The sequence below is a fragment of the Balaenoptera musculus genome, chromosome 20 (assembly GCF_009873245.2).
Source record: "Balaenoptera musculus isolate JJ_BM4_2016_0621 chromosome 20, mBalMus1.pri.v3, whole genome shotgun sequence".
Taxonomy (NCBI): Eukaryota; Metazoa; Chordata; class Mammalia; order Artiodactyla; family Balaenopteridae; genus Balaenoptera; species Balaenoptera musculus.
The window spans coordinates 52283680-52311473 of NC_045804.1; the positions used below are offsets into that span (position 1 = coordinate 52283680).

The 27794-nt window shown below is 43.1% G+C and overlaps 1 protein-coding gene across 2 annotated transcripts in view; it reads right to left on the minus strand.

Annotated features, from left to right (window-relative positions):
* The window catches only part of STX8 (syntaxin 8), a 244203-nt gene that overhangs the window by 60725 nt on the left and 155684 nt on the right, over positions 1-27794 (minus strand). The window contains exon 8 of one of the 2 annotated variants that reach the window (XM_036837812.1): positions 26285-26417. The exons of the other annotated variant lie outside the window; for it this stretch is intronic. Within the exon in view, the coding sequence (XP_036693707.1) occupies positions 26371-26417 (47 nt within the window). The 3' untranslated portion in view covers positions 26285-26370. Of the gene's footprint in view, positions 1-26284; positions 26418-27794 lie in introns of those variants that run through there. 2 annotated transcript variants of the gene reach the window in all.

Consider the following 27794-nt stretch of genomic DNA (forward strand, 5'->3'; position numbering starts at 1 on the left):
GCTGTGCTGTGATAATGTTCTCTGCAAACAGCAACCCATTATTCGGCGGCAGTAAGTCACCGGGAGTAGGAATGGCTTTAATTTTTCCCCCCTGGTAGCAGCTGCCCGGGGTGGGTGAGTGAGGTGGCCGCAATAATGCAGCTGGGATGAATGCGTAAAGCAGCACCGAGGCTGGGTGTCCTGCGGGGAAAATGAGACCCAAGAATAAAAGTGCGTTTTTGTGGCAACAAGCTAATCAATGAGTTTGCTGTTCCCAAAACTGCTCGCTCAGCTCCGCATTTGCATCCCGGACGCTCTTGTCCCCAACGAGTCCCGTGCACCTGACTAGCTTGTAAAAATGTCACCTTACCGTTAAAGTGCTAAACACGCCCTGTGTTTCCTCTCCTGTTTTCCTCTCCACGCCTGTTTTCTTCTCCCTACACCGCCCCCCCTCCCCCCCCCCCCCCCCCCCCGCCCCTTGCCTTTTTCCTTCTGCAATTCTTTGCTCTCTCATTAGAAATGCCCGGCAACGTCTGGCAGACAAAGACACTACAAACAAAGTGTATGGCAAGGGGGAAAAAAAATTAAAAAGGAAAAAAAGTGCAGAGGAATTCTTCATTCACTGATCTCTCGAATACATTAATATCTGAAACTGTTGGCACAGCCTGAAATACTTGGGCAGCTAACAATGCGAGCAAGGATTCGAAGTCTGGGATCTTCAAATAAACCCCAGCGCTGTCATGGCCACCAGGAAGGAGAATAATGGCCATATTAGCTGACCTTCATTTTGTTGTTGCTTCAGAACCTGACTGCTGGACCTCTGTTTGCTTGTTACTAGGATTTCTTGGCTGAAAAATTTTAGCATTTCCCAGGCAATACAAGAGCCAGTTTATTAGGTAAATAAACCAGGCCTTAAGCAGTCTTTTCTGCTTCATAATGGGAATAGAGTGAATTGGAATACGGGTTAGGCTGGAGTCGGAGAATGAGAATCAGAGATCGCATCATTTTTCCTTCATCCAAAGCACCAATGGACAATGAAGGACCGATTTTACACATCGTCAACTCAAGGTGCTGGCTTTGGTTAACTTAACCAGCATCATCCACGAACGGAAGAGGATAAGGCTCACAAAAGGGAAGAACAAAAACAGCAGCTTTCTTCTGCTAGCGATCTATTACAGATCTCCAAAGACATTTCACTTGCTCACGTTGATGAGGAACTGGAGACAATTTTATGACACATTCAAATGGAGCTAATGGTACTGGATTTCATTCCTCTGTCATAATTACCTAAACGCACTTGTGTTGTCCAAACCACTCTCTGGTGACAATCTTAATGCTGCTAATAAAATCAGTAATGCAGAACTGGATCCTTTTTCAGAGCCTTTAGATTCAGAGGGACTTCTGGCTGTCTAGACTATCACAAATGGTAGTTATTACATTTATGTGTCTGTTGACTGTTTACTGTCTCTCCTCCCCACACACCACCCCCAGGCCCACTACAAATGCAACATAAGCTCCCGGAGGAAAGGACTACCGTCCTATCCTGTCTCACCCAGCACAGCACCCAGAATCCAAGACTCGCTTGCCGAATGAGGTGATATTATTTTTTGTCTGCCTTTGGGAAAATACACCATATCTTTAAAAGCTTTCAGCTGCCACTTCCCAAAGGAATGATATGCAAAACTTCCTAAGGGCAGCATTTCTCCACTGAGAATGAATATAAGAGTTTGTTTTCCTGTGGTTCCCAAATTCCAAATTAAAATGTATCTTATAATACATACAAGTGCATGATAATATATAATAATATAAGTGCTAGAAATCTTTACTCTTGCTTTAAGCAGGAGGTCATGTAAAAAGATAATACACACAGTTTTTCAAAAAGTTATACAGCCATCAGAGTTGTTTTGGAAACTATGTAAAGACAGGGAAATTTTTCAGACTCCGGGAAGTGAAAAGCAAGTTACATGGTATGTAAAATATAATCCCAAATGGGTTAAAAAAGTAATACATGTAGACATATTACATGTATGCACAGAAAAATGACTGGAAAGATATACCCAAAATGTTAATAGTGATGGTTTGTAGGTGGTGGGTTTTTATTTTGTTTAGTGTTCTCTATTTTACCATTTTGCTACAGTAAATCTATTAAAGTTAAAATCAGAAAAAAACCTTCAATAAGCATTTTTTAAAAGGAACTATATTAGTAAATGAGCTAAATCTGCCTGAAGAGTTTTGAAAAATAAGTTATAAATTAATATAGCAGGCACCCAATTGGTGTGTCTTAACACACACCCACACACACACGCTCCCTAGATATACATGCCTAGAGCTATACAGAAACATTGTGTGTGTGTGTGTGTGTGTGTGTGTGTGTGTGTGTGTGTGTGTGTGTGTGTGTGTGTTGGGCGGAGGGCTGTGGTTATTTATTTATTTTTGAGTTTATTGAGACAAAATTGCTATAGGAGTCTGGAAGAACTTCTCTCTCTCAGCTGGAAGCAACCTGGTGTCACATTTCTGGGTTTTAAAAGAGATTATATTCAAGGATGCTCAATTACTTTGAATAGGTGTGACATTCCAGGCTGATGGGTATTCATACCTGTCAACAGCTGTGCATTAGCATTTCAAAACCCTTCTAACTTGTTCAGTACGAGGATTCAGCACCTTGCAGAAAAGCAAAGGCTGAGTGCAAACCAGGGTGAAAACCCTTTTCTGTTAGGGAGTGGTAACCAAAAGGGATGTTAAAGACCCAGCTGCCAAAAAAGACTTGGTCCTACAGGTCCCACACTACCACGTCAGGAAGTAGGAAGAACACTGCTTTAAATGTCTAATTGGGCACTTAGAGGGGCAGTGACCATACCCGGTGCAAAGAGCGTGAGGGCGAAATGGGACATTTGATAATATTTGCTCATCAAGGTTTTCCCCCTTCAGCATCACTTGTTTGTTCATTTCCACTCGTTCCTACAACGGGAGGCAGGGAGATGAATCCAGAACAATGAAATGTCTGTTTCAAACCAGGCACCCCCCTGCCATCCTTCTTTCATTCAATAAATATTAGGTTGGCCAAAAACTTCGTATGGGTTTTTTCTGTAACATCTTGCAAAAACCCAAACGAACTTTTGGGCCAACCCAATACTTATGAAGGGCCCACCATGCCACGCACTGTGCTGAATGATGGTTTTCCTTCTATACTGTAGATTCTCTGAGCCCAGGCACCAGGTCTGTTTTGTATCTTGGGTACCTTGCACAGTGTAGAGTACAGAACAGATGCCCCTTCCTGAACGAACGGACGAACGAGAGAACAAACGACACAACCCCTGCTCTCTCAGGCAGCTAAGTGTCCGGAGGAGGGACACAGTGGGTACGAGATTGAGGACGAGCACGCGGTGGGTGTCCATCATAACCCAGACCTGGGGAGTCAGGGAAGACTTTCTAGTCGCACGGGTTCTCAACTTGAACGTTAGAATCCCCTGGAAAACTTGAAAATCCCAATGTTCTATATTCCAGAGCAATTAAATCAGAATTTATAGGGAAGGCGAACCCAGGCATTGGGAGATTTTAAACTCTCCAGATGATTCTGATGTGTAGCTGAGTCAGGAACTGCTGTTCTAGACCCGTCCTGCTCAGTGCGCGGTCCTTGGAGAAGCAGCGTCCACATCTCCTGGGAGTGAGTTAGACATGCAGAATCTTGAGCCCTTCTCCATACCCACGGAGTCAGAATCTGCATTTTCAGGAGATCCCCAGGGGCTACGTATGAGCTGCTCTGGAGGACGTGCCATCAACACTGAATGCTGAAGGCCTAACAAGCTAGCAAAGGGGAATGAGGAACAGGAAGGAGCAAGTATTCTGTGGGGGGAGAGAGTGCGCGTGCATGTGTGCGCGTGCGTGCACGTGTGTGTGTGCACGCGCACGTGTGCTTGGGGCGGGGGCGGAAGCACTGTGGTTGAAGGCCTGGGACCAGATCTGCTAGGCCACGAAATCATGCTCTGGAGTCTGGACTTTATTCTGAAGGCCCAGGTGCCACTGAAGGGTCATAAGCTGGGGCGAGACTTGATCAGATTCCCCTGAAGACCCACTGGTCTCCCCGCCTCAGTGCTCCATCCATTCTACTCCCTTAGCCTGAAGTTCCTTACTCACTGCAAATCATCAGAATCCCACCCATCTTGTCTGCACTAACCCAAATGCCTTCCAGGCACCAAGGCTGGAAACGAGCTCTCTCTCCACCCTCACCTTCTACAGCACCATGGATGGACCACCATTTGGCCCTTATCACAGCTGCTGTTTCTGCAGTTCTATTTTGTCTACTGTCTTATCTCTTCCATTGTACTTGTAGACCAAAGCTTTTCAAAGAACAGTTCCCAAGGACCACCTATTTCAGGACATCGGAGGTGAGAATCGGGGTATAAGACTACGGTCTCCTTGAGATCCGGGGCCATCTCAGGAATCCTAGCACCTGACTCTGCACCTCTGCGTACAACCTTGGCATGCCACGAGTCAGGAGGATGAGTAAATGAAGCGTCTTCACTTCCCTTGTCTGCTGGTTCACGATTAAACAACAAACCAAGAAAACTTACTGGAACTTAATTAAATACAGTAGGAAAAGTACCCCTTCATTCCTGATTTGTACTCATTCTATTGGTCAGTGCTCAGAGGGGCTTTTTCCCCAAGAGCCAGGAATGTGTCTGGGTTCTCTCATCATGGATCTAAGAGAGACAAGACTGGAATCAAAGTTCCCCACAGAGGTGACATAAGGAGTGTAAGAGAGATTGTGTATCTTTGAGAGCACTGTGGAAACTTCTTCCTCTTATTATTATTAACTTTTCAAATTGGGCATTTAGGAACTAAGAAACGCTAATCACATTCTCTCTTGTACTACTGTGGTTGTAAGGTTTCTTTATCTCTCCCACTAGACTTCAAGCAACTTGCAGGCCGGACTGTGGCCGATACATCTCGGGGTCCTCCCTGCAGCTCAGCATCGCTGAAGGGACTCAATAAAAACGTGACAGATGGGTGAAAGATGACTATGTCACAGGAGCCCAAATGCAATAAATCATGGTTCATTTGGAATCTGCACCTGTGTGGGAATTCTCCGAACACCTGCCGAGGCCGGCTACTCCTATTTTCTCAGCCTATGAATCCGGGCAGCTGCTTCATCCCCGCCTGCGACCTTCCCTCATTCATCTAACCTGGAAAGGGCTGTGACCTTCCCCAGCATACCGACACTCTCGACACAGAATAACGCCACTAAACAGACCTGGCTCCTTCAAGGTCGATCTGGAAAAATTCCATTTAAAACTTTGTTGCACTGGAATATTTTCAAAAAATGAACATAACCAGGAGCTCTTAAAGGCATCGGGTTACGTTAATTAACAGAAATGTTATATTACTAAATTCATCTGTAAAAGAAAAGAGTAAAACCACTGTCATATTTTTCTCCTATCATTTAAATCCCAAGTTCAATGGATGAACATTCAATCCCTAATTTCCCAGAAAATCTCCTTTTACAGATCCCAATTCCTAATTTCCCAGAAAATCTCCTTTACAGATCCCAAAGCCATCCCAAAAAGCAGAACTGTCAACTCCATTTTGTATTTGTACACAGAATGTATTACTGTTTCATAACCATTTTGCACGTGAAATAGTCTTTAAATTGTCATTTTAAGGGATTATGTTCCCCTGGTAGGCACCACCTTTAAAGCATGATGTGAAAAATGTTAATTAAGCAATTTCACATGGAAAATCGGGGCTTCTGGCTTTCCTTAAAAAATCAAGGTGGGGGCTTCCCTGGTGGCGCAGTGGTTGAGAATCTGCCTGCCAATGCAGGGGACATGGGTTCGGGCCCTGGTCTGGGAAGATCCCACATGCCGCGGAGCAACTAGGCCCGTGAGCCACAACTACTGAGCCTGCGCGTCTGGAGCCTGTGCTCCGCAACAAGAGAGGCCGCGATGGTGAGAGGCCCGCGCACCGCGATGAAGAGTGGCCCCCACTTGCCACAACTAGAGAAAGCCCTCGCACAGAAACGAAGACCCAGCACAGTCTAAAATGAATAAATAAATAAATAAAATAAATAAATAATAATTAAAGGTGCTAATAATTAAAAAAAAAAAAAAAAATCAAGGTGGGCCCACCTGGCTACCTCACAGTCTCAGCCCGCGCCGAGCCCTCCGAGAGAGCCCTTCCAGCCCGGGCTTGCTCCTTTCTGCAGCGGCCTGATCCTGCTGCCGCGTGGCGACCACACACAGGAAGGATGGCTCCTTCCCCACAGAGACTTATGTTCACAAATTGAAGAGTAAAAATACATGCATGGGGACTTCCCTGGTAGCGCAGTGGTTAAGCAACCACCTGCCAACGCAGGGGACGTGGGTTCGAGCCCTGGTCCGGGGAGATCCCACATGCCACGGAGCAACTAAGCCCGTACGCCACAACTACTGAGCCTGTGCTCTAGAGCCCACAAGTCACAACTACTGAGCCCGCAGGCCACAACTACTGAAGCCCGCACGCCTAGAGCCCCTGCTCCGCAACAAGAGAAGCCACCGCAACGAGAAGCCCGCACACCGCATCAGGAAGGGTAGCCCCCGCTCACCGCAACTAGAGAAAGCCTGCACGCAGCAACAAAGACCCAACGCAGCCCAAAACAAACAAACAAAACAAAACATGCGTGCCCTAAAGGGGAAATAGAGTATTAGCTATAATCAGACCCAAGTCTTCAGTGGAGCTGGGGGAAGACGCTTGGAAGGAGGACAGCAGCCGAGGGACGGCCACCAGCGCGAGTGCTCAGAGGCAGAAACCGACAAGCGGGGCCTAGAGAAGGGGAGGCAACTGGTTTGGCTGGAGTGGATGGTTCCCAAGGGGAACAGGAAGAAGACGCCGACGACACAAAGGGCAGACAGACTGCGGAGGGCCCGAGGTCCAGTGCCGAGGACGGCGTGCTATGTTCTTGGGGCAGGCTGGAGCTCTGGAAGGTTTCCTACCAAGGGCTTGGCAAGAGCGGTGTTTCAGAGTGATCAAGTGGGTGGCCGAGTTTAAGCCGCACAGGAGAGAGGTGAGACCAGAGGCGGGGACGCTGGGGGCCCTACGCAGGAAGGTACAGCGGCAGTAGCTCGGCCTGCAGGCGAGCAGTGATGGTGAGAACGCGGAAGGGGAAGACCGAGCAAGTGAGAAAGGCCGCGGCCTGGGGAGCAGATGGCCCGGGAGGAAGAGGAAGGGCTCAGCTAGGAAAGCGACTGTCCACATGAGCCGCTGAAGAGCAGTGATGCCAGATACAAGTACTGGAGAGAGGTCGGCTCTTTGTTTTGGTGTCAAGTGTATCTAAGTGTGTGTGTAGTGTGTGTTGTAGGTGGTGGGTGTGAGGTCGTAAATTATGAGTGTGGTCTGAGACATGTGAAGTGCCAGGAAATGACAGGGCGGTCGAGAGGGGGGAGAGGCTTGGATAAGGGGTCACACGCGGGAGGCACGGAGTGGCGGGGACCACTGGGACCGAGGGGCAGAGGTGATTCTGAGAAAAGAGAACAGAGGTCTGAGGACGATCTCCCCCACGGATCATGTACTGTTTCTGCTCCATTTCAAGGAACACTGGAGATTCAGTTCTTCCATGTGCAGCCTTACAAACCGAATCAAACCGCTGGAGACCCCAAACCACTCTAGGTTTTTAACCGAGCCTTTGGCATGAGGGATGGGGCTCAGTTTACCCAGAGACGACGGTAAAATCAGATGAAAGGGGCTAATGACAGCTGTGCTCTCTACTGCTGGGTGCAAACCAGCTACCACGAGGCCATGATGAAGCTTCGACTATTTAAACAGCCAAGCTGATCACTGTAACTGGTTTTTTCTCTTGGGTGGGGGGGAAACTCCACACATTTTAAGCCATATTCCCTGCTTCTCAAAGCCCCTTATATAAAGAACCCCAAAGTGAAAGATGCCAAAATAATCCTAGACCTTAAAGAGGCCCTGATTTATCATTTTACAACTGGTTCCCATGCACCACCCCCTTTCCATGCCCTTTTCACATTTTCAGAACTTAACTATAAATTATGCCATCAGATCAGGGGAGACAGGCCTGGTGGTGATGGATGTCAGACCAGGGGTGGGAAGAGCAAAGTGTGGTCCCCAACTGGGAACAGATAAGCACACACACCGCAGATTCTCACTCACCCAGCGACCGACCCTCCCTCCCTCCCTCCCTCTCTCCATCTGCCAACTCCAGGCCTCTCTATCAACTTCTAGCTCTGCTCACTCCTGTGTTGGGGGAACAATGCTTCCACTCCTGTTTCATCTTGGTTTGGGTTCTTTTTTGAACAATATCACAATCAATGCTATCTAATTAAAAAATGAAGTGAATGTTCACTCGGGTTCCCTTAACGTATAAAAAAAATTTTTTTTTTTTTCCAGGAGCAGTTAAACGTACATGAGCAACAAATGATGAGGCCCAACACAAGAACTGATTAGTGCCACAACGAAATAACTTACACAATGTAAAAATAACAACTAAAAGCAAAGTTAGCCTACTTGTTCATGCCTGGGGATTTGTGCCACACAGCTATAGGGCTAGGGCTCTCCCTTGCACTTCTGTGTAGGTTTCACCTTTAAGCAAAGGGTGTGTTTCCCACTTGACTGGGTGGATGGTGAAGCAGGGGTCTGGATGACGAGTAGGTTCCAGGTAAAACGTGAAGTCAGTCTGTCTTCGATACCAAACTTCTTCCTTTCTGTACTCTGTTCCCACCATCTGGTCCTCCTCCGCCTAGCACCCAGGCACCCTGAGTCTCCAACGCTGCCACCCCTGGCCTGCCAAGGTCTGTAGTGTCCCACCGCATCCAGGCCTGCCCGCTCCACCCACCCTCCCCCACCCAGGGTGCAAAATTATTTCTCCATCAAAGTGCTGATTTCCCTAAAATGGATAACTTCTGGTGATTTTTTTAAAAAAATCAAATTATGTTATTCTGAAAGGTGAGCAACTAACTCTTTGATCTCCCCTCCCCTCCGCCATCATGTCCAGCCTTTGAACCTGATAATACTAGTCATCTGTGGACTTAAATCACTGGCCATAACTCAGCAGCCAGGGAGCCAAGTCTGGTTTGCAAGTCTGGTTATGCTTTGACCTGGGCAGAGGTTTTAAAATTGGCAAATTTCAAATAAAATCAGTTTCTCTTTTTCCTTAAAAAAAAAAAAAAAAAAAAAGAGAGAGAGAGAAGGTGGCAGCTGACCTGGGCACCCAGGGACCATAGTTCCAGAGGCAGCAAGTTGCAGGGGCTGAAGGGCAAGCACACTGTCCAGATGGGCACATGTGCTCCAGCACGTGGCAGTACCTGTCACTCCCAACTGTTACATAATCTGGACTGCAGCTCTCAGTTTCTTTACCTGTCTGGAGTTCGGATTTGTGACACGTGGCCTCCACGGCATTCTAAATGATGGCACAACTAATGAAAGGATTTCACGGAAAGTGAGAGGTAAGATTTTGAGGTCCGTCTTTCCTAGTTTCTGCTACAGACCTGGCCATCTGCAATGCCTCATCTAAACATCCATATTTTTTACATTTATAATTGATTCAGGGAATCTAAAAACAACTGTTGGTTCCTCCACTACTAAAACCAAGAAAAGGAATCACAGTCAGGAAGTGGATTCCAAAGGGGTGCACAGGAGGCTTTCCAAACAGGGGATCTCTCTTCTTGGCCTTTCAATGCCACTCTTTCCTACGCCTCATATCTGATCTCTTAAATCTCCTTTCTTTCGCCTCTCCTTTTACCCTGCCCTCCCCATCTCTCTCTCTCTCTCTCACCTTAACTCGAGCCTGCATTGCCGCAGGAGCACACATCTTCCCGCAGTCTGCCCATCCATCCCACTGAACTTCCATTTCAGCACTGAACCTCAACCTCAGCACTCTGGTATGTCATGGAAAATGAAGAACTTAAGAGAAGCACCACGGGAAGAAAAGGTTTAGCAAGCAATGAACACAAACCACTAACACTAGCTGCACTTGGTTGCTGTTCTTTACAAAACTCAAAAACTTTATCACACACTCACTGGGGGGCCTTCTAGCTGATGCGGGTCTAAGGGTGGATTTCACATGCCTCCAAATCCAGGATTTTAGGAAAAAGAAAACAAACTCAGAAACCAGGAGGCCAGGAAGTAAACAGGCTCCCTGGAGCTTCTAAACTTGCTGACTGGCAATACTGACACCATAGGAATGGCCTGAGTTGGACCCAATGTTCTGTCCTTGCCAGTTTTATGATTGACAAGGAGGAATGTCCTCAGAAAGAAATGCCTCTCCCCGTGAGCAGCTTCAAAAGTTAAATGTGCGTGCTTGTTATCACTGGTGGATTGGTTTTCTGGTTTGGTTGCTCTCTTCTTTCTTTTTTTAATAATAATTTTTTAATTTAATAACTTTATTGTATTTTATTTTTTCTTTCTTTCTTTCTTTCTTTTTTTCCCCTTCCTTTTCTTCTGAGCCATGTGGCTGACAGGACTGTAGTGCTCCGGCCGGGTGTCAGGCCTGAGCCTCTGAGGTGGGAGAGCCGAGTTCAGGACTTTGGTCCACCAGAGACCTCCCAGCCCCACATAATATCAAACAGTGAAAGGTCTCCCAGAGATATCCATCTCTCAACACTAAGACCCAGCTCCACTCAATGACCAGCAAGCTCCAGTGCTGGACACCCCATGCCAAACAACTAGCAAGACAGGAACACAACCCCGCCCATTAGCAGAGAGGCTGCCTAAAATCATAACGTCACAGACACCCCAAAACACACCACCAGACGTGGTCCTGCCCACCAGAAAGACAAGATCCAGCCTCATCCACCAGAACACAGGCACCAGTCCCCTTCACCAGGAAGCCTACACAACCCACTGAACCAACCTTACCCACTGGGGACAGACACCAAAAACAACGGGAACTACGAACCTGCAGCCTGCAAAAAGGAGAACCCAAACACAGTAAGTTAAGCAAAATGAGAAGACAGAGAAACACACAGCAGATGAAGGAGCAAGGTAAAAACCCACCAGACCAAACAAATGAAGAGGAAATAGGCAGTCTACCTGAAAAAGAATTCAGAGTAATGACAGTAAAGATGATCAAAAATCTTGGAAATAGAACGGAGAAAATACAAGAAATGTTTAACAAGGACCTAGAAGAACTAAAGAGTACACAAACAATGATGAACAACACAATAAATGAAATTAAAAATTCTCTAGAAGGAATCAACAGCAGAATAACTGAGGCACAAGAACGGATAAGTGACCAGGAAGATAAAATAGTGGAAATAACTACTGCAGAGCAGAATAAAGAAAAAAGAATGAAAAGAATTGAGGACAGTCTCAAAGACCTCTGGGACAACATTAAATGCACCAACATTCGAATTATAGGGGTCCCAGAAGAAGAAGAGAAAAAAAAAAGGACTGAGAAAATATTTGAAGAAATTATAGTTGAAAACTTCCCTAATATGGGAAAGGAAATAGTCAATCAAGTGCAGGAAGTGCAGAGAGTCCCATACAGGATAAACCCAAGGAGAAAGACAAGGGAATACGCTAAGACACGTATTAATCAAACTATCAAAAATTAAATACAAAGAAAAAATATTAAAAGCAGCAAGGGAAAAGCAACAAATAACACACAAGGGAAGCCTCATAAGGTTAACAGCTGATCTTTCAGCATAAACTCTACAAGCCAGAAGGGAGTGGCAGGACATATTTAAAGTGATGAAAGGGAAAAACCTACAACCAAGATTACTCTACCCAGCAAGGATCTCACTCAGATTCAATGGAGAAATTAAAACCTTTACAGACAAGCAAAAGCTAAGAGAATTCAGCAGCACCAAACCAGCTTTACAACTAATGCTAAATGAACTTCTCTAGGCAGGAAACACAAGAGAAGGAAAAGACCTACAATAACAAACCCAAAACAGTTAAGAAAATGGTAACAGGAACATACATATCAAAAATTACCTTAAATGGGGCTTCCCTGGTGGCGCAGTGGTTGAGAGTCTGCCTGCCAATGCAGGGGACATGGGTTCGAGCCCTGGTCTGGGAGGATCCCACATGCCGTGGAGCAACTAGGCCCGTGAGCCACAACTACTGAGCCTGCACGTCTGGAGCCTGTGCTCCGCAACAAGAGAAGCCACGATAATGAGAGGCCCGCGCACCACGATGAAGAGTGGCCCCCACTTGCCACAACTAGAGAAAGTCCTCGTACAGAAACGAAGACCCAACACAGCCATAAATAAATTAAAAAAAAAAAAAAGAATCAGCTGGCCATGATATCATCTATTTAAAAAAAAAAAAAAATTACCTTAAATGTAAATGGATCAAATGCTCCAACCAAAAGACAAGGACTGGCTGAATGGATACAAAAACAAGACCCATATATATGCTGCCTACAAGAGACCCACTTCAGACCTAGGGACACATACAGACAAAGTGAGGGGATGGAAAAAGATATTCCATGCAAATGGAAATCAAAATAAAGCTGGAGTAGCAATTCTCATATCAGACAAAATAGACTTTAAAATAAAGACTATTATAAGAGACAAAGAAGGACACTACATAATGATCACGGGATCAACCCAAGAAGAAGATATAACAATTGTAAATATTTATGCACCCAACATGGGAGCACCTCAACACATAAGGCAAATGCTAACAGCCATAAAAGGGGAAATCGACAGTAACACAATAATAATAGGGGACTTTAACACCCCACTTTCCCCAATGAACAGATCATCCAAAATGAAAATAAATAAGGAAACACAAGCTTTAAATGATACATTAAACAACATGGACTTAATTGATATTTATAGGACATTCCATCCAAAAACAACAGAATACACTTTCTTCTCAAGTGCTCATGGAACATTCTCCAGGACAGATCATATCTTGGGTCACAAATCAAGCCTTGGTAAATTTAAGAAAATTGAAATCGTTTCAAGTATCTTTTCCGACCACAACGCTATGAGACTAGATATCAATTACTGGAAAAAAACCTGTAAAAAATACAAACACATGGAGGCTAAACAATATACTACTAAATAACCAAGAGATCACTGAAGAAATCAAAGAGGAAATCAAAATATACCTAGAAACAAATGACAATGAAATCACAATGACCCAAAACCTATGGGATGCAGCAAAAGCAGTTTTAAGAGGGAAGTTTATAGCAATACAATCCTACCTAAGAAACAAGAAACATCTCAAATAAACAACCTAACCTTACACCTAAAGCAATTAGAGAAAGAAGAACAAAAAAACCCCCAAAGTTAGCAAAGGAAAGAAATCATAAAGATCAGATCAGAAAGAAATGAAAAACAAATGAAAAACAAATGAAGGAAATGATAGCAAAGATCAATAACTAAAAGCCGGTTCTTTAAGAAGATAAACAAAATTGATAAGCCAGACTCATCAAGAAAAAAAGGAAGAAGACTCAAATCAATAGAATTAGAAATGAAAAAGGAGAAGTAACAACTGACACTGCAGAAATACAAAGGATCATGAGAGATTACTCCAAGCAACTCTATGCCAATAAAATGGACCACCTAGAAGAAATAGACAAATTCTTAGAAAAGCACAACCTTCTAGACTGAACCAGGAAGAAATAGAAAACAAAAACAGACCAATCACAAGCACTGAAATTGAAACTGTGATTAAAAATCTTCCAAGAAACAAAAGCTCAGAACCAGATGGCTTTACAGGTGAATTCTACCAAACATTCAGAGAAGAGCTAACACTTATCCTTCTCAAACTCTTCCAAAATATAACAGAGGGAGGAACACTCTCCAACTCATTCTATGAGGCCACCATCACCCTGATACCAAAACCACACAAAGATGTCACAAAAAAGAAAACTACAGGCCAATATCACTGAGGAACATAGATGCAAAATCCTCAACAAAATACTAGCAAACAGAATCCAACAACACATTAAAAGGATCATACACCATGATCAAGTGGGGTTTATCCCAGGAATGCAAGGATTCTTCAATATACGCAAATCAATCAATGTGATACACCATATTAACAAATTGAAGGAGAAAAACCATATGATCATCTCAGTAGATGCAGAAAAAGCTTTCAACAAAATTCAACACCCATTTATGATAAAAACTCTCCAGAAAGTGGGCATAGAGGGAACTTACCTCAACATAATAAAGGCCACATATGACAAACCCACAGCAAACATTGTTCTTATTGGTGAAAAACTGAAACCATTTCTACTAAGATCAGGAAGAAGACAAGGTTGCCCACTCTCACTATTATTCAACATAGTTTTGGAAGTTTTAGCCACAGTGATCAGAGAAGAAAAAGAAATAAAAGGAATCCAAATCAGAAAAGAAGTAAAACTGTCACTGTTTGCAGATGACATGATACTCTACATAGAGAATCCTAAAGATGCTACCAGAAAACTACTAGAGCTAATCAATGAATTTGGTAAAGTAGCAGGATACAAAATTAATGCACAGAAATCTCTTGCATTCCTATACACTAATGATGAAAAAGCTGAGAGAGAAATAAAGGAAACACTCCCACTAACCATTGCAACAAAAAGAACAAAATATCTACCTACCTAAGGAATAAACCTACCTAAGGAGACAAAAGACCTGTATGCAGAAAACTATAAGACACTGATGAAAGAAATTAAAGATGATACAAACAGATAGAGAGATATACCATATTCTTGGATTGGAAGAATCAACATTGTGAAAATAACTATACTACCCAAATCAATTTACAGATTCAATGCAATCCCTATCAAACTACCAATGGCATTTTTCACAGAACTAGAAAAAAAATTTCACAATTTGTATGGGAACACAAAAGACCCCGAATAGCCAAAGCAATCTTGAGAAAGAAAAACGGTGCTGGAGGAATCAGACTCCCTGGCTTCAGACTATATTACAAAGCTACAGTAATCAAGATAGTATGGTACTGGCACAAAATCAGAAATATAGATCAATGGAACAGGATAGAAAGCCCAGAGATAAATCCACGCACATAAGGTCATCTTATCTTTGATAAAGGAGGCAAGAATATACAATGGAGAAAAGACAGCCTCTTCAATAGTGGTGCTGGGAAAACTGGACAGATACATGTAAAAGAATGAAATTAGAACACTCCCTAACACCATACACAAAAATAAACTCAAAACGGATTAAAGACTTAAATGAAAGGCCAGACACTATAAAACTCTTAGAGGAAAACACAGGCAGAACACTGTATGACATACATCACAGCAAGATCCTTTTTGACTCACCCTCCTAGAGAAAGGGAAATAAAAACAAAAATAAACAAATGGGACCTAATGAAACTTAAAAGCTTTTGCACAGCAAAGGAAACCATAAACAAAATGAAAAGACAACCCTCAGAATGGGAGAAAGTATTTGCAAACGAAGCAACTGACAAAGGGTTAATCTGCAAAATATACAAGCAGCTCCATATCAAATAAACAAACAACCCAATCCAAAAAAGGACAGAAGACCTAAATAGACATTTCTCCAAAGAAGATATACAGATTGCCAACAAACATATGAAAGGATGCTCAACATCACTAATCATTAGAGAAATGCAAATCAAAACTACAATGAGCTATCACCTCATACCAGTCAGAATGGCCAGCATCAAAAAGTCTACAAACAATAATGCTGGAGAGGGTGTGGAGAAAAGGGAACACTCTTGCACTGTTGGTGGGAATGTAAATTGAGTCAGCCACTATGGAGAACAGTATGGAGGTTCCTTAAAAAACTAATAATAGAACTCCCATATGACCCAGCAGTCCCACTACTGGGCATATACCCTGAGAAAACCATAATTCAAAAAGAGTCATGTACCACAATGTTCACTGCAGCTCTATTTACAATAGCCAGGACATGGAAGCAACCTAAGTGTCCACTGACAGATGAATGGATAAAGAAGATGTGGCACATATATACAATGGAATATTACTTAGCCATAAAGAGAAACGAAATTGAGTTATTTGTAGTGAGGTGGATGGACCTAGAGTCTGTCATACAGAGTGAAGTAAGTCAGAAAGAGAAAAATACCGTATGCTAACACATATATATGGAATCTAAAAAAAAAAAAAAAAAAAAAAAAAATGGTTCTGAAGAACCTAGGGTACAACAGGAATAAAGACACAGATGTAGAGAATGGACTTGAGGACACGGGGAGGGGGAAGGGTAAGCTGGGATGAAGTGAGAGAGTGGCATGGACATATATACACTACCAAGTGTAAAATAGACAGCTAGTGGGAAGCAGCCGCACAGCACAGGGAGATCAGCTCGGTGCTTTATGACCACCTAGAGGGGTGGGATAGGGAGGGTGAGAGGGGGAATCAAGAGGGAGGGGATATGGGGATATATGTATATGTACAGCTGATTCACTTTGCTATACAGCAGAAACTAACACACTGCTGTAAAGCAATTATACTCCAATAAAGATGTTAAAAAAAAAAAAGTTAAATGTGCCCCAACTTACCTTAGTTTACTTTAACAACCTACTGTCATTCTATATAAAAGCAGGAAACCCTCAGCCTTGCCAAATTGCCTGTGCTGCTTGAAACCATATGATTCCAGAGAAATTACTCCTTATCTTTAATGGTTTTCTTTTAAAAAAAAAAAAATTGTGGTAAAATAAAATTTACCATTTTAACATGTATACTCGTTGGCATTAATTACATTCACTATGTTCTAACCACCACTGCTACTATCTTCTTCCAGAACATTTTCATCACCCCAGAAGTTAACCTCAAACACATCAAGCAATCTCTCCCGCTTCCTCCCAAATCCTGAACCCCTGGGCAACCACTAATGTGTAGTTTGTCTCTGTGTATTTGCCTGTTCTAGACATTTCACATAAACGGTCTTCAGGGTCTGGCTTCTTTCCCTTAACGTAATGTTTCCAGGCTCATCCACAGTGTAGTGTGTGTCAGTACTTCGTCCCTGTTTCTGGCTGAATGCTATTCCATTGTTCGGTGTGGGGGGACCTTTTGCAAAAGGGATAATGGTGGCTGGGCAGCCTGTGGCTGCAAGCTACTAAACTTAAGGACCTATGTGACAGGTGGCACTTCGTTTTAACAGCTCTAGACATCAAAACTGACCAGAAACTAACACAACACTGTTAATCAACTATATACTTCAATTAAAAAAAAATACAGAAAATCCTCATCCACATGACCTCAGTTCCCCTTCAAATAAATCCCATTCAAAGTCCATCACTGTGCTACTTGCTGGGAATCAGAATTGAAAGATACAGTCAAAAGAGCTCAGGAAGCTCAAGGTCTGGTGAGAAGATAAACATCCAAACAACTTCACCACAGCGTGATGACTTTCAGGATGGGAAGCTAAACTGGGATGTTTCAAGTTCACCACGTATTCCAGCTGAGGAAGCACATAAGCTTAATATGCAGGTAGGCGATGCTTCAGTTTTGCTTCTTACCTCCCTGATGGCCTGGGTCTTGAGAGAAAAGCCACGATGAGACCAGTGTTGCTTTCCTGCGTAGCTGGAGCCTCACAATCCTGTATGTGCAGCACCTACCATGTTCGCCTAACGCACCATCTTGCTCACACTAAGACGCCTTCATCTTTCAAGATCTTCCTATGATTTCGTACTTGATTGGAAAGAGCTTACTAGTGGCACACCCAGACGTTTCACCAGGTTTTCATCCCCTCCTTAGACAACATATTACAATGTGAACTAAGACACTAATCCAGGGGAAACGTCACTGTTTATATTTTCCCTGTTTTCCCCCATCCCAACCTTTTATTTTGAAAGATTTAAAACCTACAGAAAAGTAGGAAAAAACACCCCTGATTATCCCGATAACATCCTTAGGGGCTGGGTGTACTTTGATCCAGAATCCAGTGATAAACCACAGACATTTGGTTGTCACGTCTCTTCAGTCCCCTTTAATCTACAACAGTCCTCCCATCTTTTTCTTTCTTCACTGACACTTTCAAAGGGCCCAGGACGTTGTCTCATAGACTGTCCATCAATCGGAACTAGTCTGATCGTTTCTCTCGATTAGATCTGGAGGTGATGATGTGTCGCTTCATGTTTGGAGCTCTACAATGCGAGGTTGTCACTCATGCTGGTGATGCTGAGTGTGATCACTTTGTTCAAGTTTCTTCCCTCCTCTGTAATTAGTAACTTGATAATTTGAGACTGTGAGTATCCTACTTCCCACAACCTTCCACCCAACAGTTCAGTATCCACTGATGATTCTGAAAAATTACACTGGTGGTTGCAAAATGATGATTTTACAATTTTTATCACTCTTCCACATTTACTGGCAAGATGACCCTCTCCCTCAGCCTCACCTCTGCCTTTATTTCACTACTGATGTGGACTCATAAATGCATTTTTAAAAATTCAGTGTTTAGGGGCTTCCCTGGTGGCGCAATGGTTGAGAATCTGCCTGCCGGTGCGGGGGACACGGGTTCGAGCCCTGGTCTGGGAGGATCCCACGTGCCGCGTAGCGGCTGGGCCCGTGAGCCACAATTGCTGAGCCTGCGCGTCTGGAGCTTGTGCTCCGCAATGGGAGAGGCCGCGATGGTGAGAGGCCCGCGCACCGCGATGAAGAGTGGCCCCCGCTTGCCGCAGCTGGAGAGAGCCCTCGCGCAGAAACGAAGACCCAAAACAGCCATAAATAAATAAATAAATATTTAAAAAAAAAAATAATTAAAAAAAAATTCAGTGTTTATTACCATCATCATGATTTTTATTGCTTCAATTGCCCCAAATTTGACCAAGAACCCCTTCAAGCCAGCACCTGCGTCCTTTTGCTATGTCTGCATCATTGTTTGCATGGTTGACTTCTGACACAAGAAGTTCTGACCTTGCCTTATAATTTCTCTGCCCCAGACCTGGAATTAGTTGTTTCTGCAAGGAACCTTGGTTCTCTTTCGTGGTGAAGAGTATTTAGAACGTAAGATCTGCGTCCTAACTGTGCTCAAATACTGGAGTATCATTGCTTCCAGGCTCTTTCAGCGGTTAAAGGTAAGATATTATTTTTTAATCATAAACCTACAATGATACTTCTAATTCAGATCTAACACCATAAAGTTTGTTCTCACTTTTCCCATTTGCTATCTGTTTCTCCTTGGTTCCTAAGACCACCAATATGTTTACTCACTTACCCTCTCCTACTTAACACACGCAGTAGATTCAGAATTTCTCTACCAGTACCATTCCCGACAACAAACCTGCTTAGTACTGTTTGAGATTTCTGCAGTTCATTATCTTGGGGATATATACAACTAAAGGTACGCACAAAAAAAGTCTTAAAAGTTACTCGAATTCTTTCTTACTGAATAAACTATTATTTCAATTCACAGATTTCTGTTTACTATTTATAAGCTTATCCCTCAAGTTGTAACAGAACCTACAAACCTAAAGAACTCAACATTAGAGAAAATTATTGCATCAAAATGATTCATGACAAATATTCAAATAATTCTAGAAAGGTTTATAATAATAATAAACAGGAATCTCTGCCCTCCCCATTTGAAAATGACTTGCTCACACTATAATCTCTCAATTCCATCTATTTTAGATACATTGTCATTTCCTCTTTCATTATGGGGGATTTAGCTCTTTTACGCTCTACCTCTTCCTTCTCCCGTCTTCCTTATAGTTAGATCTTAACAACTAACTAATAACTAATGTCTACATTATCTTGGCTATCTACATAATCAGTAATGTGTTATAATTATGTTTCCTCATTTGTGTTACTTTTCGTTTTCCTGGAGGTAATAATTGCTTTTCTTTTTTCATTGTTTAGATTTCCTCCTACTAAATCTCATTCTCTCCAGCAGCCTCTCAGTGCAGTTTTTTCTGCAGGAAAACATATCATTCTATTTTCTCCCCTAACTTCCAGCTCTATTCGGGAATGGTGGTTCTCTCTATCAGCTGCACAATTGATATCCTGGGTCTTCCCACTGCTATCATCCAGGGAATTCTCTTTACTTCGCTCCCTCATTTCTGTCATCACAGATCTCTTTTCTAGAGTTACTTTCTCATTTAGGGAAAGTACATCTACTAGGAGCTTCCTGCAATACTCCACTACCCTCCACTACTTGAATGGGTCTTTTTTCATCTATTAAGCTGGGTACATAATGAACTCTTTCAATATGGTCACTCCTGTCCCTCAGTTCTAGAGAAATTTCTTGCATTGTTTCCTTTGAAAATTTCCTTGGTGCTGTTTTTCTCACCATGACATTCCTACTATTTGGATCTTGAACCAATTCTCTAATTTTTATATCCTCCCTTGTCTTCTGGTTCTAATTTCTGGAAGATTTCTTCAACTTTACCTTCCAAACTTTAAAACTGCAGGGGTGCCCAGTGGTCCTTTCTATTTGTCACTTTTTACTTTTTTCACAGGCGACTTCTCATAGTTCTTTCTTTCCCAAAAAGATAGGAGATAATTGAAGGCCAGAAGTCAATCTAATTATCAAATACTAAGTCCAACTGTTGCACATTTGTTCACATCTGTAATTATTTACTGCGAAGGTGGTAAGTCCATTGGCCAGTCAGTGGAAACGGCATCATTTCTTCCAGTGGTTCAAGGTGACAACGGCCCTGTTTCTTCTGTTAGTGACAAACTATATGTTTTGGGTTTTCTAAAGCTCATATTGCCTGGGATAAACAGCTCTAACCAAACAGTCCTTTAGAGTACGTACAAACCTTTCCCAGTTCAACAGGTTCATGAGGAACCTAATAATTCTGAAAAAAAAACAGCAAAGGCTGGGATAACATCTCAGATGATTTCCAGTGAAATATATACAGAACATCTCAATGGTCCCCCTGTGAAGAGCTATGTACCAGGTACTACCTGCCATCTCCCAGCTCCACACCTGCCCTTCTCTGCTCTGGCATCCTGGGGCTTGGAGTCTGCAAACTGCTTTTCCCAGGCTCCCTCGCCAGCTAGCTCCCTGTTACCGTCTTCCAGGAGAAGGTCCTGGTAGGAGTTCAGAAGGCCAGATGAAGGATGAAGCAGTTCTTCCTCCTCTCTTTCCCCATCTGCTTCTCGCAGGGTCTCTGCAAGTGTCCACAGTCCCTCAGTGATCCCGGCTGCAGCCACGACTGCCTCTCTTTGGCCGTCCCAGAACCAGCAAGGCAGGCCTCCTCTGGTCTGGGGGCATCTCCATGTGGTCGAAGCACCAGCCCAGGGGGCCCCTCCGAGGCAGCTCCAGCACTGGCTGAGTGGCGGTCCCAGGAGCGCAGCAGTGACTACGCCCCTGGGCTCTGGAACACACTTCCTTGCCTCAGGTCTATGGGTGGTAGCTGCTTCACACAACTACTCATGTCTGGATTACTCTGCCCTCCCCTTTTTACTCTCTCGATCCTTCCAACAGTATTGTAACAAGTCGGCTGTTCTCCTTTTCCCACTCCCTTTAACATATAAAATTATATCGTAATCATAGTCTTCACTTTGTAAAACGCTTAGAAATACATTTATTTACTACTGATAGGCTAAAGGGGCTTTTGTTCTGAAAAATGGGCCCAAGGTATAGCATTTTACACCACTGGCACATTCTGACTACTAAACTGACTGCAGCCATCACATGCCACCAGAAATATCAATGCAAGACACGGCTTAAGAAGTACTTAAGAAGCAGTCCTGGATCACATTTTTAAAAAAATAAAGAAAAGCAGAGTTGAAAAACAGGGAAAAGAGATGTAAATGTGGATCGCAAAGGGAAGAACCATATTTTGGAAAGACTGGGAGTTTAGCCTTTCTTTCTAAGCAACAGAAAGTATAAAACAAGTCCAGTGTCACGGGAAGATGTGCCTGCTGGCTACCTAAAATGAAAAGCACACCCCCTACAGGGACTATTAGAGGCTTCATTATCTCTAAACAAAATGGAAATCGGACTAGTGAAATGGATTAAAAGGGACCTCTGATTCATCATGGGTATAAATATGCTAAAAAGAGTAGATGTTACTGAAGTTATACAAAAAGTATAGTGTCAGAAAGCTGATAACAGGAATAGAGAAGTCTCTGCAAATCAAATATTCCAAGCATGAAACTCTCCTTCCAGGTTTCAAAAATAAACTGCCAATATTTTGGATGTAGGAATATATCAGTGATCAGTTAACTGTGCTTTACTAGTATTACTAAGAATGGCAAGAACAAGATATAGCAACCATAATGCTTAATTCACTTATATTTATTTTTGAGATGCCCTCTAGTTTTTGAAGCCATCTTTGTTCCTATTTCTATTTTGCTTGGGCAAATCTATATAGATGTAATTAAGATTCTGTTACCACATCACACGAAAAGTGGTTGTATGGAACAATACTGCACATTATTTTACAAAGATGCCAAGGAATTTTATTCTAACTTTGCCATAATTTACTGGGAAGGGGTACACCAAGTATTTACTCATCTTTTAAATAGAAAAAACATTTTTCTACTGTGGTAAATACACATAACATAAAATTTACCACCTTAACTAATTTTAAGTGTTCAGTTCAGTGGCATTAAATATTAATTCACATTATTGTGCTGCTACCACCACTGTATTCATTCATTTTTAAAAGTGGTCCTTTTCGTACTTCCCTGGTGGTTCAGTGGTTAAGACTCTGCACTTCCACTGAAGGGTTATGCGTTCCATCCCTGGTTGGAGAAGTTCCACGTGCCACTTGTTGTGTGGCAAAAAAAAAAAGAAAAAAGTGACCCTTTTCAATTTTATTTCCATTTCTCTGTGGATTTACAGGTAAGAAGTTATACCAGACAAATGCCAACACAATGACAAAGAATCTTAGCTCCATATTTGCAAAAAATTTTTTAAAAATAAGACTTTTCAGAAATCCAAGTCATTTTGAAAGGAGCGATCGCTTGGAGGGCCAAAAGAGAAAGAAGGGCTCTATCACCATAAATCAGCTTGTGGAAGAATGGGGTGGGGGGGAGGCGGGGGGAGCCATTCAGCAGACACGTGCCCTCCCGAGGCCACCGAGGTGCATCCTGCTGGCTGCCGTCGGCTCGGAGCAGCAAAACGGGAGATACAGGAGAGCCTTCGGTACTGGGCATGCGCAGAGGTCCGTGTCATGGACCACTGATGCCCAAGTCCAATACAGAGATCATTTTGCTGCTAATCCGGAGAAATTGATCTCAGTGTTCACACTCTTGGACAGAGAAAACCCAACAGTGATTTCAGATGAGTCCCAAATCAATTTTTCTTAGGAATTTAATGCTGGTTCAGGGACTGAAAAGTGTCATGACTGCTTGGCTCTGAGATAGATAGAAAAGGTGAGCCGAAAAATAAAAACCATGCGGCTGATGAGGTCCTCTTGGAGCCGATGAATGGATCCCCAGGCTGATAAAAACTTTCATGAATGCAACAAGTTCTTTAAAAAATGTCAGGGCTCTGGACCGGAAGCACTGCCCTGCGACTGAGCAGCTTTTCACATCGGCACCACCGTGAAGCGTGCTGTTAAGGTGAGAAGTACAGGCAGGGACTCACCTGTGTACAGATCGGCAGATGGGGCTGACAGAGCTGCTTTGCACACTGAGAAATGGCTGCAGCCAGGTATTAATTATTATGATTTCCCAAGGTATGACAACTCCTTTAATTTTGCTAGTTTCTATTCAACTTTATTTACCAGTGGTTATTGTTTCTCAGAAGCATGCTCACTGGGCATCACAGCTGATGTCGAAGTAAAACGATCTCATTCTCTGAGCACACACCAGTAACCGGCCTGGGCTAGGGCGCCTCTTCAACAGAGTAGCAAGCACTAGAAGCTCAGGAAGGCCAGCTGATATCTGAATTTCCATTTTGATAATACACAGAGAGAAGATAATCCACTTGTGAACCACTGTGACTTTAAAAAACCCTAAAACCAGCTACGTGTCCATTTACTCCATTTTATAGTTACAATTTTTGATGGGCAAGAGGCATGAAAACCTGTACCCAAAATTTAAATTGTAGGGATGTTTTCCAAAAAATACAGCTCACTTAAAAAAAAAAATTAACTAATTAACTAAAAATAGCCCTAGAGCTGTAACACCAACTTGAGATAAAAGTGCGAGGCACCTCTACCAACTACTTATGAACAAAGAACCCAGGAGTTACACTCAATAACCGCATTTCTTTATTTTCCTAAACACACACATACTAAAACCCAACAAACGTTCTCTATATCTTCCATTAAAAATTTTCTCTATCTTCCTTGTTTCTGTTCTAACACATCTGTTAAAATTTTTTTCAATCAAACAGGAATACATAACATTGAAGGTCAAGGTCCCTGTTCAGGTAGGATTTAACTCTGCAAGTATCTAACCTGGTGCCAACCACCCTGTATGAAATGAGATCAACAAAGTTCTGGCCTAGACCCCTGACTCATATTTGGGGTGTGTGTATGTGCGTGTGTGTGTGTACATGTGTGTGCAGGGTAGAAGGAAGTGTCTAATTCTCTTCAAAGGGGTATGAAAAGAGGATAACAGAGTTGGATGGAACCTCAAAGACCATCTAGTCTAAGCCATTAACTTTTTTCCCCCTGCCTTTCCATACTGACCTCATGAGGATGTGGATGAATTTATTAGCTAAAAGGAAAATGCCCAACTTCTTTTGAGGAAGTCCAATTATAACTGGATTACAGTCCAATTATAAACCCTTGTAATGTTGACCATAAACTAATTGGACTCCAATTAGTTTATGGTCAACATTACCAAGCCATTGATTTCACATGTAAAAAAGATATCAAGCGACTTCCCAATTTGGGTAATTTCGGTCACAACTAGAATCCAATTCTCTATTTCATTTCAATTTAGAAATACAATCAAATCAACGTACGAATGAGAAGCACTGGAGTATAATGGTGAACTCCTGAAAACTCAGGCTGGGGTGGCAAAATACCTTCAGTAGGCATTGGGGCTCTTGCTCGCTTAAGCAGTAGACACACAACAGAGGTGAAGTATACTTTGAGTAAGTAAAACATGCTCTGCCCCAAGCCCACTGATAGGCCTTCTAAACCTAGCCGATATTTGCTGGTCCCATAGAGCTGGCTGAAAGCAGATGAATTCAGTGGCGAACAAATATTACCAGAAAACACGCACAAACACATAACAGGAGGAGTGGTATCGGCCAAGGCTGCTCGGCCTAATTATTACTCCGTAACAACAGAAGCTGCTCTTGGAAATCACACCTTATCTTTCCAAACCACACCGAGCAAAGACAATAATCAAAAAATGATTCTACTCTGTGATCATTTCTGACCCCTTGATGATAGCAGAAGTCACTGCCTCGTAACGGATTAGAAAAAGTGTGGCGGCCTCAGAGGCGGTCATGGTGACAGCTCTGAGGCTGTCAGCCCTTATCAATCACTTTCCATTAAATAAAGCTTTTCCAATTTGGTGCATCTCTCAAAGGCTTCATTTTGCCTGGATTAAGCCGAAGCATCAACACTTGAACCTCCTGCTCCTATTCTCACTCCCCAAATAAAGGCTGTGAGCAGAAAGCCAGGCTTTTCCGCGGTAGGAACGCAAAACCAAAGCAGACAACAGTGATGTGGTCACATATAAAAGACATCTGACCACATACATGTCACACCTGCATTATACAAATGCCACGAGCACCCACAGGGTCCAGGAGGGGGGTATTCAGAAGTGCCAAGAGAAGGGCAGGTCTGCGAGTTGTACATTTTAGGCTCCTAAAATGAATATCGAGCAATTCCAATATATTCATCAGAGCGCCCCAGTACTTGCTTGGATTTTAGAAGCAGGTCTCCCAAGAATTTTATGCTCTATGGTTTCACTACCTGGTATCTATTATCTCCGTGATGGAGAAAAGTCATTTCTCTAAAATCTATAGCAGATATGTCTTGGGAGGGAAACAGTTTTAGATCAACTGAAAAGAGCATTTTTACAAAATAAGGGAGCCCTGAAGAGAGGGACTCATCTTATTTATCTTGGTAATACTGGTAGCCAGGTAGACGTTAGCTGCATTCAGACACCAAATTCACGAGACGGGAGCAACGGCTTAAATAAATATGATCAGCGTTACAATCACACACATTTTTCTGTACCCAATAAACAGACTTCTTATTATTTTTAATGGCTACATAAGTGTGACAAGAGCCTGAGACAGAGTGGTGAGAACACAAAGTGATGAACGGGGAAGAGAGATATTTACTTCAGAGTTATTCTCAAACAGGCCTAGGGACTGACCAGAGAGAGGTGAAAGAGAGGCCCCAAAGTGTAGGACATGGCCACCTGTTTTATTTGGCCCACATGGAATTTTTAACAAGGTTCATTTATTGTCAACACTAAAATATTGGGAGATTTCACTTAAAAGATCCAGATTTTGGGCTTCCCATAAAAAAATAAACACAGAGATGATCTGGTGTTGCATTCCCACTCGGCAAAGCTCTGCTGTTTCCTCTCTCGTTTGCCACTGGAGAGAATCACAGGGGCCCGCTTCATTCATGAAGGTTTCCTGTCTGGCGGGATGAAGGAAGTTTTGAGCCTGAAGAAATGGGAAGCAATGGGAAGAGGGAGCTTACGTGGGGCTAAAGATAACGAGCCTATGAAGAGCATACACAAATTGAGAGCATGTTGGGGGCAGCCAAGAGAAACTGAGTGGTAGTGGAAGACGACACAGACCTTGCGGCTCAGGTGAAGTTGGGGTCTGAGATGCAGAGCTGTGAGCTGCCCATGAAACCATCCAAGCGTCGACAGAGTAGGTTAAGGAAGAAGTACCGCCCCCCCCCCCAAAAAAAAAAGAGCAAAGGACTAAGCCCTGAGTATGTCTCCCATAGAAGATGGAAGAGGAAAAAAAGAAAGACAAAGGGGGACGGGATTAGCCCCTTGGCTCTCCATGAGCTGGTCCCATCCTGCCTGAATAGCTGCTCTAGGGAATATCACAATAGAGTGAGTCACGCAAAGTTTTGGTTTCCCGGTGCATATGAGTTATGTTTACCCTATACTGTAATCTATTAAGTGTGCAATAGCATTATGTCTACAAAAACAATGTACATACCTTAATTAAAAAAACACTCTATTTAAAAAAAATGCTAACCATCATCTGACAACGCAGGGTTGCCATGGACCTTCACTTTGTATAAAAACAAACAAACCAAAAAAACACCCACATCTTCTGTGACGTACAATAAGAGCAAAGCGCAATGAAATGATGTATGCCTGTACACTGAAAGGCTTAACGCTGCTCCCACCCTGGGTCTAAATAAGTCTACTTGGGAAATACATCTGTAATAGATAATGTGCTTTGTTTTGTTTTTTCCCTGGATGTCCAGATCCAACCCCTCCATCCTGAAGGAATGCCCATCATGTGAAGTCTAACACAGCCAGATTCTTCCTCCGCCCAGCCTTGGCAGCCAGGCCTGGCCAGCTCGGCACTCTTCTACTGACCCAGAGAGGCAGAGACGGTCAGAGGCAGCGGCGTCACTCGGCAGCTCTGGCGGTGGCGTCCCGACCTCGCTCTCCCTGCCCTGGGACGGCAGCTCTGCCCCCGGCCCTCCAGCTCCCTGTCACTGCTCTGGGCCTCTAACAATCTTCCACTCAGGAGCCCGCTGCTATAAGAAGGAGACCGTTGATATAAGACGGCCAGAGCTGGTCTCTGATTCTGACCCTGGAAGCATCCTAACCAATACCCAGAAGTCCTAAATATGGAAAAAAGCTTTATGCGCCTAACACAGCATTACTTATACAGCAAAATGTGGAAAGAATCTAAAAGCCCCCAAACAAGAGTATTTAAGTAAATGATGGTACATCTATTTGATGGGATGGTACTAATGGTATTAAAAGAAAAATAGGTTTATAATAAGACATTAGCTATAATTGAAAAGAATCGGAAAAAGAATATATATGCATATGTGTATATATC